At 37.8% G+C, this 17,456-nt stretch overlaps 1 protein-coding gene across 1 annotated transcript in view; it reads right to left on the bottom strand.

The window, feature by feature from the left end:
* Window positions 1–11,574: 11,574 nt before the first annotated feature.
* Window positions 11,575–17,456, bottom strand: part of LOC128699918 (uncharacterized) — a 321,982-nt gene continuing 316,100 nt past the window's right edge. Inside the window, exon 13 of the mRNA XM_070102480.1 lies at window positions 11,575–12,289. Coding sequence (XP_069958581.1) covers window positions 12,206–12,289 — 84 coding nt within the window. The 3' untranslated portion in view covers window positions 11,575–12,205. The remainder of the gene's footprint in view (window positions 12,290–17,456) is intronic.

Genomic DNA, 17,456 nt, shown 5'->3' with positions numbered 1-17,456 from the left:
ATACATTCAGGAGGCATGAAGGAAACTAAATTCTTACGGGGGTCATCCAGCACTTGAGAGAATGGAAAGCAATCAGGTTTGGAATGTGTGGCTAGGTCTAATTCCTTGGATGAAGAACCACTCATCAGTATCAAAATGCAGCGTGCACCGAGTACGTTACGCTGCATTAAATGTTCCTCACACACTCACTAGCATGCTCTCTAGAGCAGCAAACTAGCAATTAAGGATACAGCAGTTCTGGGGCCCCACTGCTGTATTTATTATCCAGTTTAATCCACCTATCAAGTAAGAGCCAGCTCCCCAGCCAAGGTGACATCACACTTGCCTGCCTGGATGGGAGGCAGGCACTCTGGTCGACTCCACTTCTCTTGCTTTGAGTGGCTCTTTGCTGTTTTATTACACTGCTGACTTAATAATGTTACCATGTAAATACTGTACATAGTGGTGAAGGAATGTACAGGTAAAGAGGAAAGTATCCTTCCTGTTTGCCTTGCTTAGCTGCTAACAATATTGCTGACTCTTTGGTTATGATCAGGTGCAGCCAGCCTTGAACTGCTACCTGTGTTCATAATAAGACACATCCTTTGAGGGATGTAAAGGGTAATAGTAATAAAATGATATTTTATTTTCCAATAAAATACATTTGATACAAAGTTTTCTGTGACCCAGTAAGGGACACAGGAGATAAGAATTGGAAAAGATAATCTCAGTTAACATTTAATGGTCACACTTTTGCAGTTTCTTTAAATGCAATGAGAGAAACTTAAAACTAATTGATATCTCCATAATTTACTTCAAACTATTAAAATAAAAACTTTACCTAAATACTCTGCTAACTTGCACACCTTACAAATAGGAGCTCATTATTTTGCTCTCAGTATTCTAACAGCAGACAAAAAAATGTTTATGTACTGACATTTCTTATTAACCCTTTGACTGTCACGGCCGTATATATACGTCTTATGAGGTACCGTGTTTGACGTATATATACTCATAAATTCTAGTGGCTTCAAATCAAGCAGGAGAAAGCTGGTAGGCCCACATGTGAGAGAATGGGTCTGTGTGGTCAGTGTGCACCATATAAAAAAATCCTGGAGCACACAGTGCATAATGAGAAAAAAAAACTCCCACCGTTTTATTTTAATTAAAATGCCGACTTCGTGGTCTATTTTCGTATAGTATTTATGGTTGTATTCTCGTTTTCTTGGTCTCATTTGATAGAATGGAAAACATATTATAGAAATAGAGGTGATTTTGATTGATTTTACTATAAAAAGAACCTAGAAATGGAGCTCAAAGTAGGGGAAATGTTTGATTTTTGCCAATGTTCAAAAGTAAACAAATGATGCCATTGTCCAATAAATGTCCAACTAGCCATTCTAATATGCAGTCATGAATGGGTTGATGTTATTTATACAATTATTACAGTATTGCAATAGTCTGCATAATAGTAAGTCTTCTATTTTTTGTTTGAATAAAAATTCAAAATAGAAAGCAAGAGTAATATCAAAGGGGCCTGAAGACATGACTGATGAACAAAGAAAATGTTATTTTAGGGCCAGGAATGTCTGCATTGTTCATTCTGGACCTTATTTTGAAATTGTCATATTTTTTAGTTTTCGTGAAATTGGCCAAATTGCAAATTTCTGACCACATTATTAGGTAGTTGAAATCGGTAAATGGGCAGTTTCTTGTACTCAATCGCTAGAAAAAATGGAGTTCTAAAGAAATAGCTATGAGTTTGGGCGACTGGAACAATGGAATTAGCCGAAAATAGGGCTCAAAGTGGGCGAAATCGCTGATTGGTAAACAGCGCCGAGGTCGCTAACTTTGCGAGAGCATAATTCCGTCAGTTTTCCATCAAATTTCGTTTTTTTTGTGTCATTACAATCGGGAAAAGATTCTCTATCATTTCATAAGAAATTTTTTTTTTTTTTTAAATTTTGCGACACCAGGAGACACCTCAGGATTGGGGGTTGCGACAGTCAAAGGGTTAATGTTCCTTTCAGAATGTATGTTTTTACAACCATAGAAAAGCTACATTCAATACATTAATTCAGATAGTAAGAATTTAAACAAGTATAACAAATGCAGCAAACAGTCTGAAATACCTGGAAGAACGTTTGATAAAATTCTTTAAACTAAATTCCTAAGAAATAAATTATATTCAGAATGTGTCTAAGACTAAAGTACCTTTCACAATGACAAAAAAAATTCAAATAATACAATCATTTTTTTTTTCAACACGCCGGCCGTCAACCACAGAGGCAAGGTGACCCAAACAAGAAACACTTTCACCATAATTCAACACTTTCACTATCAGTCACACATAATCACTGTCTCTGCAGAGGTGCCACCGAGATATGACAGTTTAGATGTCACTCCAAACAACCAGTATCCCAAACCTCTCCATTAAAGTGCAGGCACTGTACTTTCCACCTCCAGGACTCAAGTCTGGATAACCAGTTTCTCTGAATCCCTTCACAAAATATTACCCTGCTCACACTCCAACAGCTCATAAGTTCCCAAAAAACATTCATCTCATTCACTCCTATTTAACATGCTCACACATGCCTGCTGCATGTCCAAGCCCCTTCTACACAAAACCTCTTTTACCCCATCTGTTAAAACATAAATATCCTTTATACAAAATTGATTGTTCTCACATTATTAAGAAAGCTTGCTGAACATTTCTATGCAAGTTTACCATAAGAGAAAATCTGATGCTAATTATTAAAAATATTCATGCAAGTTTTTATGTTAAATGGAGGGAAATGACAACAATTTTAATCAGATCACAAGTCAAATTTTAAGTGACTTGAAGTTTATCAACATAGTTTACAATACTCACAAATTCTATTCATTATAAATGAATCTAATTTATATAACCCTGAAATTATATTCATATTGCAATCAAAACTTTTTTATGAAACGAGATTCAATTATACAGTGGTACCCCGAGTTTTGAACTTATTTCATTCCAAAATGCTGTTCGAGTGCCAATACCGAATGAATTTGTTCCCATAAGGAATAATGTAAATTAGATTAGTCCTTTTCAGACCCCCAAAAATACACTTATAAATGCAGTTACACAAATATTCTTACATAATTGGTCAAGTTGAGAGCAGTTCGAAACTTGGAGTACCATTGTATTTTGCTCAACCATGGACCTGCTTGGTACAACCTTCTCGGCCATTTGAAAATCAATTGCATGGTTAAAATCTCTTATCCGAATAAACAGAGCATTAAACTCTTGTCCATTTCTAAAACTATATTAATGTTGTAATCTTAGTTAAAGAGTTTTTCTGTTTGCCTATAACAAATTTATTGCAGTTTTTAGAATCTTAAAGATGCAGCTTTTTGGGGAAAAACTTTTTTACAGTACCAAGATTTTTAACCCGTAAACGGTCCAAACGTATATACATTTTTTCAACATTTGAAAGTATGTAAAAAAAAGTAGATCTTCTTCTTGTTTTTTTACATTTGAAAATGTGTAAAAAAAACTTTGATCTACTTTTTTTTTTGTTATATTTGAAAATATATAAAAAAAAACGTAGATCTTCTTTTTGTTTTTTTACATTTGAAAATGTGTAAAAAAAACTTTGATCTACTTTTTTTTTGTTATATTTGAAAATATGTAAAAAAAACGTAGATCTACTTTTGTAGCGCTACACATGTGAACGTAGATCTGCTTGGACCGTTCACGGGTTAAATGCCATATGCACTTTGAATATTTTAAGCAAAGAAGGTACATCAAGTCTTCATAAGGTAGAACGAACTTACTTTTGGTTGAATATGGAGATCTGTCCTTTCTAGGAATGTAAAATGTACTCCAGCAATTTTAAACGATTTGTCAATTAACCCGTTCACTGCTCAGACTTATGATCTGAAACTTGTCTACAGTGTCCAAGAATTTTCAAAAGTTTTTTTTTTTTACTTTTTCTAATGAAATGGTAGAGAATATTTTTCTGAACGTAATGAAACAAAAAGTATGAAATTTTATTGAAAAATGACAAAATTACGCTTTCGAGAAGTTTGCTGTGTCGGTGATATTTACAAATCAGCGATTTTGCCCACTTTGAGTCCTATTTTAAGCCAATTACATTGTTCCAGTCAACCAGTCTATTTTAACAACTGAGCACAAGAAATCGCCCAATCAACCAGAGCCTCTTCTCACTTAGCGACATACTCGTTTACCAACAACTTGAACTTACAACGGGCTGTCTGACCAGCATGCATACCTAAATAATGTACATTAGAGCTGATTTCCTCTATTCTGTTTATTACAATATACAGTACACTACTGTATAAACCTTTAAAAAAATACCAGAAATGTTATAAATGGTACAAAGGTGACATTTAAAACAATAGCAAAGATGGTTGACACAAACCCACTACCATTATAGTATGCTCCTCACTTAGTGACGAATTCGTTTACTGACGTGGTCTTAGGAACATAACTCCGTTGTTAAGTGAGGAGAGGCTGTATTTCAACTACCCAATAAAGCGATCAGAAATTGGTAATTTGACCAGTTCCGTACAAATTTCAAAATAGGGTCCAGAATAAACAATACAGGCATTCCTGGCACTAAAATAACATTTCCTCTGTTCATTAGTTACATTTCCAGGCTTTACACATGAATTCCACTTTGATTTTTTATTCATACAAAAAAAAGATTTACTGCTATGCAATATTGTAACAATTGTACAAATAATATCAGCACATTCGTGAATGCATATTAGACTCACCAGTTGACGTATACTGGATGTGCGACGTGATTTGTTTACTCTAGAACATCGGTAAAAATTTAACATTTTGCTACTTTGAGCTCAATTTCAAGCTATACTTTCAGTCATAAAACCAACTGAAAATCATCTCTATTTCTGTACTTAATCTTCCATTCTATTAAATGAGACCAAGAGACCGAGAATACAACCATAAAAATCATACAAAAATGCATCGCAAATTCGGTGTTTTAAACTAAAAACATGGACGCAGTTTTTTCTTACGCACCGCATGCTGCATGATTTTTTTTTTATAGTGTACACTTGTTGTATCAACCCACTCTTTCATATCTAGGCCCAAATTTACCACTTATAGCTTATCTGAGTGAGCTGAGCTCATCACATAGTACTGGGAATATTTTAGAACACAATTTCACTAATTTTCAATACATATTTCCTGATTTGTGAACTCTGGGCTCTCAAGAACATGAAGGAGAATACAGAACGTTTAACTATGGTTTTCTGCATTCTTTGAATTTAACCCTTTCAGTGGCTGTCAGATGGAACTGTCATTGAGATCAAGGTCCAACATGTAGGTCTATGTAATGAGCTTCTCAGATAAGCTGTCAGTAGTAAACTTTTTCCAAGATATGAGAGAATGGGACTGAGTGTGTGCACAGTATAAAAAAAAAATTCTGCCCTAAATGGTGCATGATGGAAAAAGAAAATCTCCAATCATGTGAATGGTTTAAAATAGCAGCTTTAAAATGTTTTCACAGATGATGTTTATGGTTTTATTTTTTTATTATTTTTATTAACACATCGGCCATTTCCCACCAAGGCAGGGTGGCCCGAAAAAGAAAAACTTTCACCATCATTCACTCCATCACTGCCTTGCCAGAGGCATGCTTAAACTACAGTTATAAAACTGCAACATTAACACACCTCCTTCAGAGTGCAGACACTGTACTTCCCATCTCCAGGACTCAAGTCCGGCCTGCTGGTTTCCCTGAATCCCTTCATAAATAGTATTACCCTGCTCTCACTCCAAAAGCACGTCAAGCTCTAAAAACCATTTGTCTCCATTCGCTCCTATCTAACACACCCACACATGCTTGCTGGAAGTCCAAGCCCCTCGTACACAAAACCTCCTTTACCCACCAACCTTTCCTAGGCCAATCTCTACCCCGCCTTCCCTCCACTACAGATACACTCAGCTAATATACTACTGAAACAAATATACTACTCAAATAAATATTATTTTGATTAGTTTGACAATCAGAAGTAGCTTGAAACTGAGCTCAGAGTCGAGTGAATGTGCAAATTCTGTCGTTTTTTCCTGAGGATAGGTAAATCCCTCCTCTAATTTTGTAATTATAAATTCAACATGGAAGGCAAGATACATGAATAATGAACAGCGGAAATGTTATTTTAATGCCAGGAATGTCTAAATTGTTTATTTTGGACTATTTTGAAACTGGTATTTTTTTAATGTTGTGTAAAATTGGCCAAATTACCAACTACCGTGCACCTTATAGGGTAGTTGTAATATTTAAATGGGTGCTTTCTTGTGTTCAATCAATAGAATGGAAGGCATGTTTACAAAACAGCTAAGAATCTGGTTAAATGGAGAAATGAAATTGGCCTAAAACAGAAATCAAATAGGACAAAATTGCCAATGAGTAAATTCCGCTGAGACCGCTAACTTTGTGCCTGCACAATTCCTTAAGTTTTCTATAAAATTTTGTACTTTTCATGTCATTACCTTCAGAAAAAAGATTCTCTACTGTTTCAGCAAGACTTTTAAAGTGGACACTGAGAACAATATTAATTTCAGGGGTCTGGTCAGTGAAAGGGTCAAATTCTTGGTTCTAGAACTTAAATCAAAATCCATCAGAATTTTATAGAATTATCGTTATCACCTAACAGCTTTAATATTTTCATATATTTATATTTTCTCCATGGGGAAGCAGAACAGAATTCTTCCCCTGTAAGCCATGCATGTTGTAAGAGGCGGCTAAAATGCTGGGAGCATGGGACTAGTAACCCCTTCTCCTGTATACATTACTAAAGTTAAAAAGAGAAACTTTCGTTTTTCTTTTTGGGCCACCCTGCCTCGGTGGGATACTGTTGTTTTGTTGAAAGAAGAAATTTAACAAATTCATAATATAAATACTGAGATGCAAAACAATTTGATGACAGGGGATCTTAACAATGCAAGACACGGAGAAAGGAGATTTGTGAAAGTACTTGAGCTGAAGATCCCTTCCCCCCTGTGGCTTGTCTTGCATTATATAGTGAGAATATAAAGAGATATGAAATATTTATCACTAAAAATATGAAAAGCTGCAGCATTGCAATCACCACAAAATAAAAATACAAATTCATTCCAGAGTAAACACTTTGTTTTTCCAAACGCATGCTAAAAATTTATGGTGAAATTTAAATTTGTCTAACTTTTCTCCACTCACAGCTTCTACAGTAAGTACATTCACAATAAACTACATTGTTTGCTGCACACATCGTGCAAGTTATTTACAAACAGGACTGTTGTCAGCAACACTGGATGACAGGTTGTATTGAACGTTCTTAACTCTTTGAGGGTCGACAGGCCCTCTCCGAGACTCGTTCTCAGGGTCGGCCAAATTTAAAAAAAAAAAAAAATATTTTTTCTTATGAAAATATAGAGAATCTTTTCCCAATCATAATGACACCAAAAGTATGAAATTTGATGGAAAACTTACGGAATTATGCTCTCGCGAAGTTAACGGTCTCGGCGATGTTTACGCATCGGCAATTCTGCCCACCTTGAGCCCCATTTTTGGCCAATTCCACTGCACTAGTCGACAAAAAACATGAATATTTTGCTAGAACTCCATTTTTTCTATCGAATGAGTGCAAGAAACCACCCATTTACCAATTTCAACTATCCAGTATAGTGGTCAGAATTTAGCAATTTTGCCAATTTCACACAAATTTCAAAAGATGCCAATTTCTGAATAGGGTCCAGAATAGACAAAAAAGACATTCCTGGCACTAAAATGACATTTCCTCTGTTCATTAGTCACATCTCAAGGCCCCTCTCACATTCTTTTGCTTTCCACTTTGAATTTTTATTCTCACAAAAAATAGAAGATTTACTGTTATGCAGACTACTGCATTAGTGTAAAAGATGGTATAAATAATATTGGTGCACTTGAAAAAGAATATTAGACTAACCAGTTGACGCGTATTGGACGCTTGGCATGATTTGTTTACTTTTGAACTTTGGTAAAAATCGAACATTTCTGCTATTTTGAGCTCAATTTCAAGGTACTTTTCATTGTAAAACCAGTCAAAATCATCTCAGTTTCTGTAATATGTCTTCCATTCTATGAAATGAGACCAAGAAAACTAGAATACAACAATAAATACCATACGAAAATACAGTGCCAAGTCGCTGTTTTATTCCAAAAAAACGGTTAAAGTTTTTTTTTCTCATTACGCACTGTGTGCTGCAGGATTTTTTTTATACTGTGCACACTGACCACATAGACCCATTCTTTCATATGTAGGCCTACCAGCTTTCTCCCACTAGATTTGAGGGCGCTAGAATTTAGGGGTACTAGTACGTCAAAAAACCCTGGGTCGTAAGCCGTACTAGTATGGCCGAAACCCTCAAAGGGTTAATGCACTGTCGGAGTGTGAACGAGGTAACATTTATGAAGGGATTCAGGAAAACTAGTTAGGCAGACTCGATTTCTGGAGGTGGTAAGTACAGTGCCTGCACTTTGAAGGAGGGGTGATAGTGGGAAGTACAGTGCCTGCACTCTGAAGGAGTGGTGATAGCAGGAAGTACAGTGCCTGTACTCTGAAGGAGGGGTGATAGTGGGAAGTACAGTGCCTGTACTCTGAAGGAGGGGTGATAGTGGGAAGTACAGTGCCTGTACTCTGAAAGAAGGGTGATAGTGGGAAGTACAGTGCCTGTACTCTGGAGGGGTGATAGTAGGAAGTACAGTGCCTGTACTCTGAAGGAGGGGTGATAGTAGGAAGTACAGTACCAGCACTCTGAAGGAGGGGTGATAGGAAGTACAGTGCCTGTACTCTGAAGGAGGGGTGATAGTAGGAAGTACAGTACCAGCACTCTGAAGGAGGGGTGATAGTAGGAAGTACAGTACCAGCACTCTGAAGGAGGGGTGATAGGAAGTACAGTGCCTGTACTCTGAAGGAGGGGTGATAGGAAGTACAGTGCCTGTACTCTGAAGGAGGGGTGATAGTAGGAAGTACAGTACCAGCACTCTGAAGGAGGGGTGATAGGAAGTACAGTGCCTGTACTCTGAAGGAGGGGTGATAGGAAGTACAGTGCCTGTACTCTGAAGGAGGGGTGATAGGAAGTACAGTGCCTGTACTCTGAAGGAGGGGTGATAGTAGGAAGTACAGTACCAGCACTCTGAAGGAGGGGTGATAGGAAGTACAGTGCCTGTACTCTGAAGGAGGGGTGATAGGAAGTACAGTGCCTGTACTCTGAAGGAGGGGTGATAGGAAGTACAGTACCTGTACTCTGAAGGAGGGGTGATAGTAGGAAGTACAGTACCAGCACTCTGAAGGAGGGGTGATAGGAAGTACAGTGCCTGTACTCTGAAGGAGGGGTGATAGGAAGTACAGTGCCTGTACTCTGAAGGAGGGGTGATAGGAAGTACAGTACCTGTACTCGGAAGGAGGGGTGATAGTAGGAAGTACAGTACCAGCACTCTGAAGGAGGGGTGATAGGAAGTACAGTGCCTGTACTCTGAAGGAGGGGTGATAGGAAGTACAGTGCCTGTACTCTGAAGGAGGGGTGATAGGAAGTACAGTACCTGTACTCTGAAGGAGGGGTGATAGGAAGTACAGTGCCTATACTCTGAAGGAGGGGTGATAGGAAGTACAGTACCTGTACTCTGAAGGAGGGGTGATAGGAAGTACAGTGCCTGTACTCTGAAGGAGGGGTGATAGGAAGTACAGTACTTGTACTCTGAAGGAGGGGTGATAGGAAGTACAGTACCTGTACTCTGAAGGAGGGGTGATAGGAAGTACAGTACCTGTACTCTGAAGGAGGGGTGATAGGAAGTACAGTGCCTGTACTCTGAAGGAGGGGTGATAGTAAGTACAGTTCCTGTACTCTGAAGGAGGGGTGATAGTAAGTACAGTTCCTGTACTCTGAAGGAGGGGTGATAGTAAGTACAGTGCCTGTACTCTGAAGGAGGGGTGATAGTAGGAAGTACAGTACCAGCACTCTGAAGGAGGGGTGATAGTAAGTACAGTGCCTGTACTCTGAAGGAGGGGTGATAGTAAGTACAGTGCCTGTACTCTGAAGGAGGGGTGATAGGAAGTACAGTGCCTGTACTCTGAAGGAGGGGTGATAGTAAGTACAGTGCCTGTACTCTGAAGGAGGGGTGATAGTAGGAAGTACAGTGCCTGTACTCTGAAGGAGGGGTGATAGTAAGTACAGTGCCTGTACTCTGAAGGAGGGGTGATAGTAGGAAGTACAGTGCCTGTACTCTGAAGGAGGGGTGATAGTAGGAAGTACAGTACCAGCACTCTGAAGGAGGGGTGATAGTGGGAAGTACAGTGCCTGTACTCTGAAGGAGGGGTGATAGTAGGAAGTACAGTGCCTGTACTCTGAAGGAGGGGTGATAGTAGGAAGTACAGTGCCTGTACTCTGAAGGAGGGGTGATAGTAGGAAGTACAGTACCAGCACTCTGAAGGAGGGGTGATAGTAGGAAGTACAGTGCCTGTACTCTGAAGGAGGGGTGATAGTAGGAAGTACAGTACCAGCACTCTGAAGGAGGGGTGATAGTAGGAAGTACAGTACCAGCACTCTGAAGGAGGGGTGATAGTGGGAAGTACAGTGCCTGTACTCTGGAGGGGTGATAGTAGGAAGTACAGTGCCTGTACTCTGAAGGAGGGGTGATAGTAGGAAGTACAGTGCCTGTACTCTGAAGGAGGGGTTGGGATATACACAGTTTGGAGCGGCATCTGAATTGACAAGACAGTGATAGAGTGACGGTGAAAGTGTTTTTATTACTTTTTTGGGTTACCCTGCCTTGATAGGGACAACTGTTGTGTTAAAAAATATATATATTTGTAGTTCTGTAACAACTCTGCACCCATCAGTGCTGAAAATAACTCCACATCTAGACAAAAGGTTGACGAGACTTAAGTTTGTTATACAGGCAAACTTCTAATTAACCCGTAAATGATCCAAGCAGATCTACTTCCACATGTGTAGTGCTAGAAAAGTAGATCTAAGTTTTTTTTACATATTTTCAAATATAACAAAAAAAAAAAGTAGATCAAAGTTTTTTTTACACATTTTCAAATGTAGAAAAAAAAAAAGAAGATCTACTTTTTTTACATACTTTCAAATGTTGAAAAAACGTATATATACGTTTGGACCGTTTACGGGTTAATGGATCCCATTTAACAGATTTTGAAAACCGTGGACAAACATTAGAATCAATGGAGAAAATGGAAAAAGTTATAGATTCCAGATTTTGTCTGCAGTGATAGTGTCTGGTGGTCTTCTGAATAAATGAAAAGATCCCAATGATTCCAATGTATCTCCAGTACGGGTGCATGCACTTATCCAATAAGGAAGGTTGATTTTGGCATCTCAACTGCATGGGTATATGAGGAATATGTGGTCAAGAAACAGTGATTGATATCCATCTTCTCAGCCATCTACAATTTCACTAGTGGAGCTACAATTTCACTAGTGGAGCTTTACAGCCCCTATGTCTCTGAACAGAAGTTATTCTGGGTCACCACTATTGATCAGAGCAGTTTATACCTCATCATCACACCACAAAACTTAAAGTAAAATTAATATACTATCGTACAGCACTTTTATTTTAATTACAATTCCTGCAGTATAATTACAATTCTTACAGTAGAGTCTCCCGTATCCAGAGGGAACATGTTCCAAGGCCTTTCACGGATACCTGAAATCATGGATAGTAGTGAACCCTATATATAAGTCATTTTTCCTTTACATACCTATGATCAAGTTTGACAAATTAAGCAAAACAAGTCTAGAATTAGCACTTTTTCACTGATGGGAAGTATTTCACGGCTTCTCTTAGCCTTTGGGCCACTAAACTGTGGATAACTGAAACCGTGGATACCGAATCTGTGGATACGGGAAGGTTCTACTGTGCTGTTACTGCTTTTGGGTTACAAAGTTTCTAATGTTCCATAGTCTTGAATCAACATACCAAATCTGCTTATTCTGAACATTGTGCATTTAAATTACGATCATGAATTTTTTCTTTTGTTATTTGGACTCTAGGGACAATTGGCAATAACATATACCTCCTCCCTACTATCAGTTGGTCAGGTCAAGGGTTCAATGTTCATTTCCCCATGAAATATAAAGTTCCTTCATTACCATGAAATATAAAAATGACAGTTACAGGTGATGTTGATGACAGTCATATTAAAAAAATGAGGTGCTGCCACAATATTATGAAGAATCCTTCTGTTTGTTAGTATCATTCCAAGTTGCTTCAAGTCTCAGCTTGATATATCCCATGATCTTCCTCAGTGTCTGTCAAAGAAAGCAAAATTAGTAACTGAAAGTACTGCTGAAATAATAGAGATCTACATTCAAGTGTTGCAGATGAATGAAGGTTTAGGAAGGGTAAGAGTTGAGTAGACCAAGTGTTTACAGTGAACCATGTAAGTGAACAATATTTAGACAAGAATAGGTATGAGGCTGGTAGACAGCAACCGCCCAGAGAGGTACTACTGTCTTGCCAAGTGAGTGCAAAACGGAAATCTGCAATTGTTTTACATGATGGTAGGATTGCTGGTGTCCTTTTTCTGTCTCATAAACATGCAGGATTTCAGGTACGTCTTGCTACTTCTACTTACACTTAGGTCACACTACACATACATGTACAAACATATATATACACACCCCTCTGGGTTTTCTTCTATTTTCTTTCTAGTTGTTCTTCTTGTTTATTTCCTCTTATCCCCATGGGGAAATGAAACAGAATTCTTCCTCCGTAAGCCATGCGTGTTGTAAGAGGCAACTAAAATGCCAGGAGCAAGGGGCTAGTAACCTCTTCTCCTGTATATATTACTAAATGTAAAAGGAGAAACTTTTGTTTTTCATTTTGGGCCACCCTGCCTCGGTGGGATATGGCCGGTGCGTTGAAAGAAGAAAAAAAATATGCAAGATTTCAGGTACGTCTTGCTACTTCTACTTACACTTAGGTCACACAACACATGCATGTACAAGCATATATATAAACACCCCTCTGGGTTTTCTATTTTCTTACTAGTTCTTATTCTTGTTTATTTCCACTTATCTCCATGGGGAAGTGTAACAGACTTCTTCCTCTGTAAGCCATGTGTATCGTAAGAGGAGACTAAAATACCGGGAGAAAGGGGCTATTAACCGTTTCTCCTGTATACATTACTAAATTTAAAAAGAGAAACTTTTGTTTTTGTTTTTGGGCCACCCTGCCTCAGTTGGATACAGCCAGTTTGTTGAAAGAAGATTTAGACAAGGGTGAAGAAGTCTTGTTGCATTTATGGATTTCCAAAAGGCATATGATAGGGTGGAGAGGGGAGCAATGTGGTAGATGTTGTAGGTGTATGGAATACATGGTAGATTAAGGATAGTAAGGCTTAGGTTAAAATATGTAGGAGGTAGATAAATTTCCAGTAAAAGCCTTTGGAAAGTAAGTGTGATCCCACCATGGTTGTTTAACCCTTTCAGGGTCCGTCCCGTATATCTACGGCTTTACGTTCAGGGTCCAAACCGTAGATCTACGCCATGAGCTCAGCTCACTCTGATAAACTGTGAGTGGTACATTTGGGCCTAGATATGAGAGAATACATCTATGTGGTATGTGTGCACCACATAAAACAGATCCTGCAGCACACTGTGTATAATGAGAGAAAAAAAATGAAATCATGATTTTTTCGATTAAAACAGCAACTTTGCAGTGTTTTTTCGTATGTTTTTTAAAGTTATATTTGCGATTTCTTTGTCTCATTTGATAGAATGGAAGACATATTACAGAAATAGAGATGATTTTGATTGGTTTTAGCACTGGAAATGGCTTGAAACTGAGCTCAAAGTAGCAGAAATGTTAAATTTTTGCCGATATTCAAGAGTAAAACAAACGACCTCACACGTCTAATACACGTCAGCTGGTGGGTCTAATATACATTCACAAATATGGTGATGATATTTATACAATTATTACAGTATTGCATAACAGTAAATCTTCTATTTTTTGGTGTGAATAAAAATTCATTATGTGAATAAAAAATCAAAATGGAATTTATTTGTAAAGCCTCAAAACATAACTAATGAACAGAGGAAATGTTAGTTTAGTGCCAGGAATGCCTACATTGTTCATTCTGGACCCTATTTTGAAACTGGAATATTTTGAACTTTGTGTTAAATTGGCCAAATTAACAATTTCTGATCACTTTATTTTGTAGTTGAAACAGTTGACTTGGCGATTTCTTGTGCTCAATCGATAGAATAGAAGTAATACTAGTGAAATAGCTAAGAATTTGGTTGATTGGAATAATGTAATTGGCCTAAAATGGGAGTCAAAGTCGGCAAAATCGTCGATTCGTAAATATCGCTGACACATCAAAATTCGCGAGAGCATAATTTCGTCAATTTTCCACCAAATTTCGTACTTTTTGTTTTATTACCTTCACAAAAAGATTCTCTACGATTTCATAAGAAAAAATAACAAATTTTTTTTTTGAAAATTCTTGGACACTGGTGCGTGACTCCAGATTTGGGCCTTGGACCCTGAAAGGGTTAATATATTCATAGGTGGAATTGTGAATGTGAATGCTAGGGTGTTTGGGTGAGGTGTGGGATTAAAAGATAAAGAATCTAATATGAAGCGCGAGCTATCACAGTTGCTTTATGCAGAAAAGTTGAAAAGGTTGTTGGATGAATTCCGGAGAGTACGTAAAAGAGGGAAATTAAGAGTGAACATATATATATATATATATATATATATTTATGTGTGTAGGAAAGAGTAAGGTGATGAGGGTAACAAAAAAAAATTAGGTAATAAAAGACTGAATATCAGATTGAAAGGAGGGAGTATAGAAGAAATGAGTGTGTTTCAATATTTGCTAGTGGAGATGTTGGCAGACAGGTCTGTGAAAGATGACACAAACCATAGAGTTGATGAGGAAGAAAAGGCAAGTGGTGCACTGAGGCATCTGTGGAGATAAAGAATGTTGTCATTGGAAACAATAAGGGGACTATCTGAGAACAGTGATACCAATACTCTTATATATTTGTGAAGCATGGGTTTCAAACCTGCAGCAAGGAGGCTGGAGGCAGTGGAGATGTCATGTCTAAGGGTCATGTGCAGTGTGAGTATTATGCAGAGTCTGTAGTGGGGAGAGTAGAAGGTGCAGCATTACTATTACAGTGGTACCTCAAATTTCGGCCTAAATTTATTCCAGAAGGCTGTTTGAGTGCCGTTACCGAACGAATTTGTTCCCATAAGGAATATTGTAAATTAGATTAGTCTGTTTGAGACCCCCAAAAATACACTTACAAAAGCACTTACAAAAATACACTTACATAATTGTTCAAGTTGGGAGCTGTTTGAAATTGGAAGTACCACTGTATTTAGATAGCCGAGGAGGGATTGTTGAGGTAGCTTGGACATTCAGAGAGAATGGAACAAAACAGGATGACTTGGAGTGTATAAATCAGAAGTGGAGGAAAGGAAGGGTAAGAGCCATCCTAGGAAAGACTGGAGGAAGAGGGTTTTATACGCGAGGGGCTTGATCATCCAACGGGCATATATGAGCATGTTAAACAGGAGTCAGGGCAAGTAACTTTTACTAATCAATGTGCTGTTAGAGTGTGAGTGCAGGCACTGAGCAGTAGTGTCTGCACACCTTTGGCAAGGTACTAACAGAGTGATGCTAAGAATGTTTCTTATTTTTTCAGGTCATGCTACCTCGGCACGATATAACCGGTGTTAAAAAAAAAAAAAAAAATCTCAAGCATGACATCTCTACTGCCTCCAACTTGCAAGCTGCAAGGCTTGGAAGTTGGAGGCCTCGAACCCACATCAAAGTGTTGAAATTACTGAACTCTGATATTCATCTTGATGCCTCCAAAAATAAATATTTTTACCACAGATCCCTCAATACAAATGCAAATATTTATATCATTGTAAAGCTTACAATCCTAGGTAGTAGGCTGGTAGACAGCAACCACCCAGGGAGATACTACCATCCTGCCAAGCGAGTGTAAACCGGAAGCCTGTACTTGTTTTACATGATGGTAGGATTGGTGGTGTCTTTTCTCTGTCTCATAAACATGCAAGATTTCAGGTACGTCTTGCTTCTTCTACTTACACTCAGGTCACACTACACATACATGTACAAGCATATATATACACACCCCTCTGAGTTTTCTTCTATTTTCTTACTAGTTCTTGTTCTTGTTTATTTCCTCTTATCTCCATGGGGAAGTGGAACAGAATTCTTCCTCCGTAAGCCATGTGTGTTGTAAGAGGCGACTAAAATGCCGGGAGCAAGGGGCAAGTAACCCCTTCTCCTGTATAAATTACTAAATATAAAAAGAGAAACTTTCGTTTTTTTTTTTTTGGGGGGGGGGCCACCCCGCCTCGGTGGGATATGGCCAGTTTGTTGAAAGAAAAGAAAAAAGCTTACAATGAGTAGTTTACACATTATGAGGTTTTAATGAGAAAAATGGCCGCTATCGTGCCTCGACACTTTGGGCAGACTAATACTAATTCTTATGCTATTTTGATATAGGTTATATTTGAGCAGTACATTTGAACATATTACTAGGTACATAATTAGATACATTCCCAGTTAGGTACATACATAATTAGGTTTAAAATAGTTAGGTACTTCAAATCATTTAATATTACAAATGGTAGATTTAGTAATGTATCTTGGCATGATACATTATTTATATTAAAGCCATACTGGGAGAGTATCACAGACAAACTTAGCATTCACTTAAGATTTAATATGCAACAGTTATATTAGGAACTGTGTGCTTACAGTCATTTGGGTGGGCGTAGGCGTAAATGATGGCAGAATTATAGATAATGAGAGTAAGTCAATGCACCACTCGCCTTTTATTTCTCATCTATTTAATGTTCACATGATCTTTCACAGACTCTTCTGCTTACCTGTCCACACCCAGATATCTGAATACATTCACATCCTCAATACTCCCTCCTTCCAATTTGATATCCAATTTTTCCCTCCCTAAATATTTTGTTACTCTTATCTCATTACTCTTTTCAATATTCACTTTTAATTTCCATGTCTTACATACCTTCCCAAATTCCTCCATCAAACTTTGCAACCTCTCTTCAGAATTATTCAAATGAACCATCATTTTTTCTGTCTCATAATATGCAAGATATTAGGTATATCTTGCTACCTCTACTTACACTTACATCACACTACACATGCATGAACATGCGTAGATATACACATCGATTTAAGTTTTCTTCTATTTTCTTAATAGTTCATGTTTTTTATTTTCTTTTTATCTCCATGGGGAAGTGGAAAAGAATTCTTCCACCGTAAGCCATGCGTGTCATGAGAGGTGACTAAAATGCCAGGAGCAAGGCGCTAATAACCCCTTCTACTGTATAATTACTAAATGTGCAAAGAAAATCTTTATTTATTTTTTTTTTTGCACATTTTTCTTTTTA

This window comes from Cherax quadricarinatus, chromosome 81 (genome assembly GCF_038502225.1).
Source record: "Cherax quadricarinatus isolate ZL_2023a chromosome 81, ASM3850222v1, whole genome shotgun sequence".
NCBI lineage: Eukaryota > Metazoa > Arthropoda > Malacostraca > Decapoda > Parastacidae > Cherax > Cherax quadricarinatus.
Note: the sequence above shows the minus strand (reverse complement) of the source record. Positions and strands in the feature narration are given on the sequence as shown.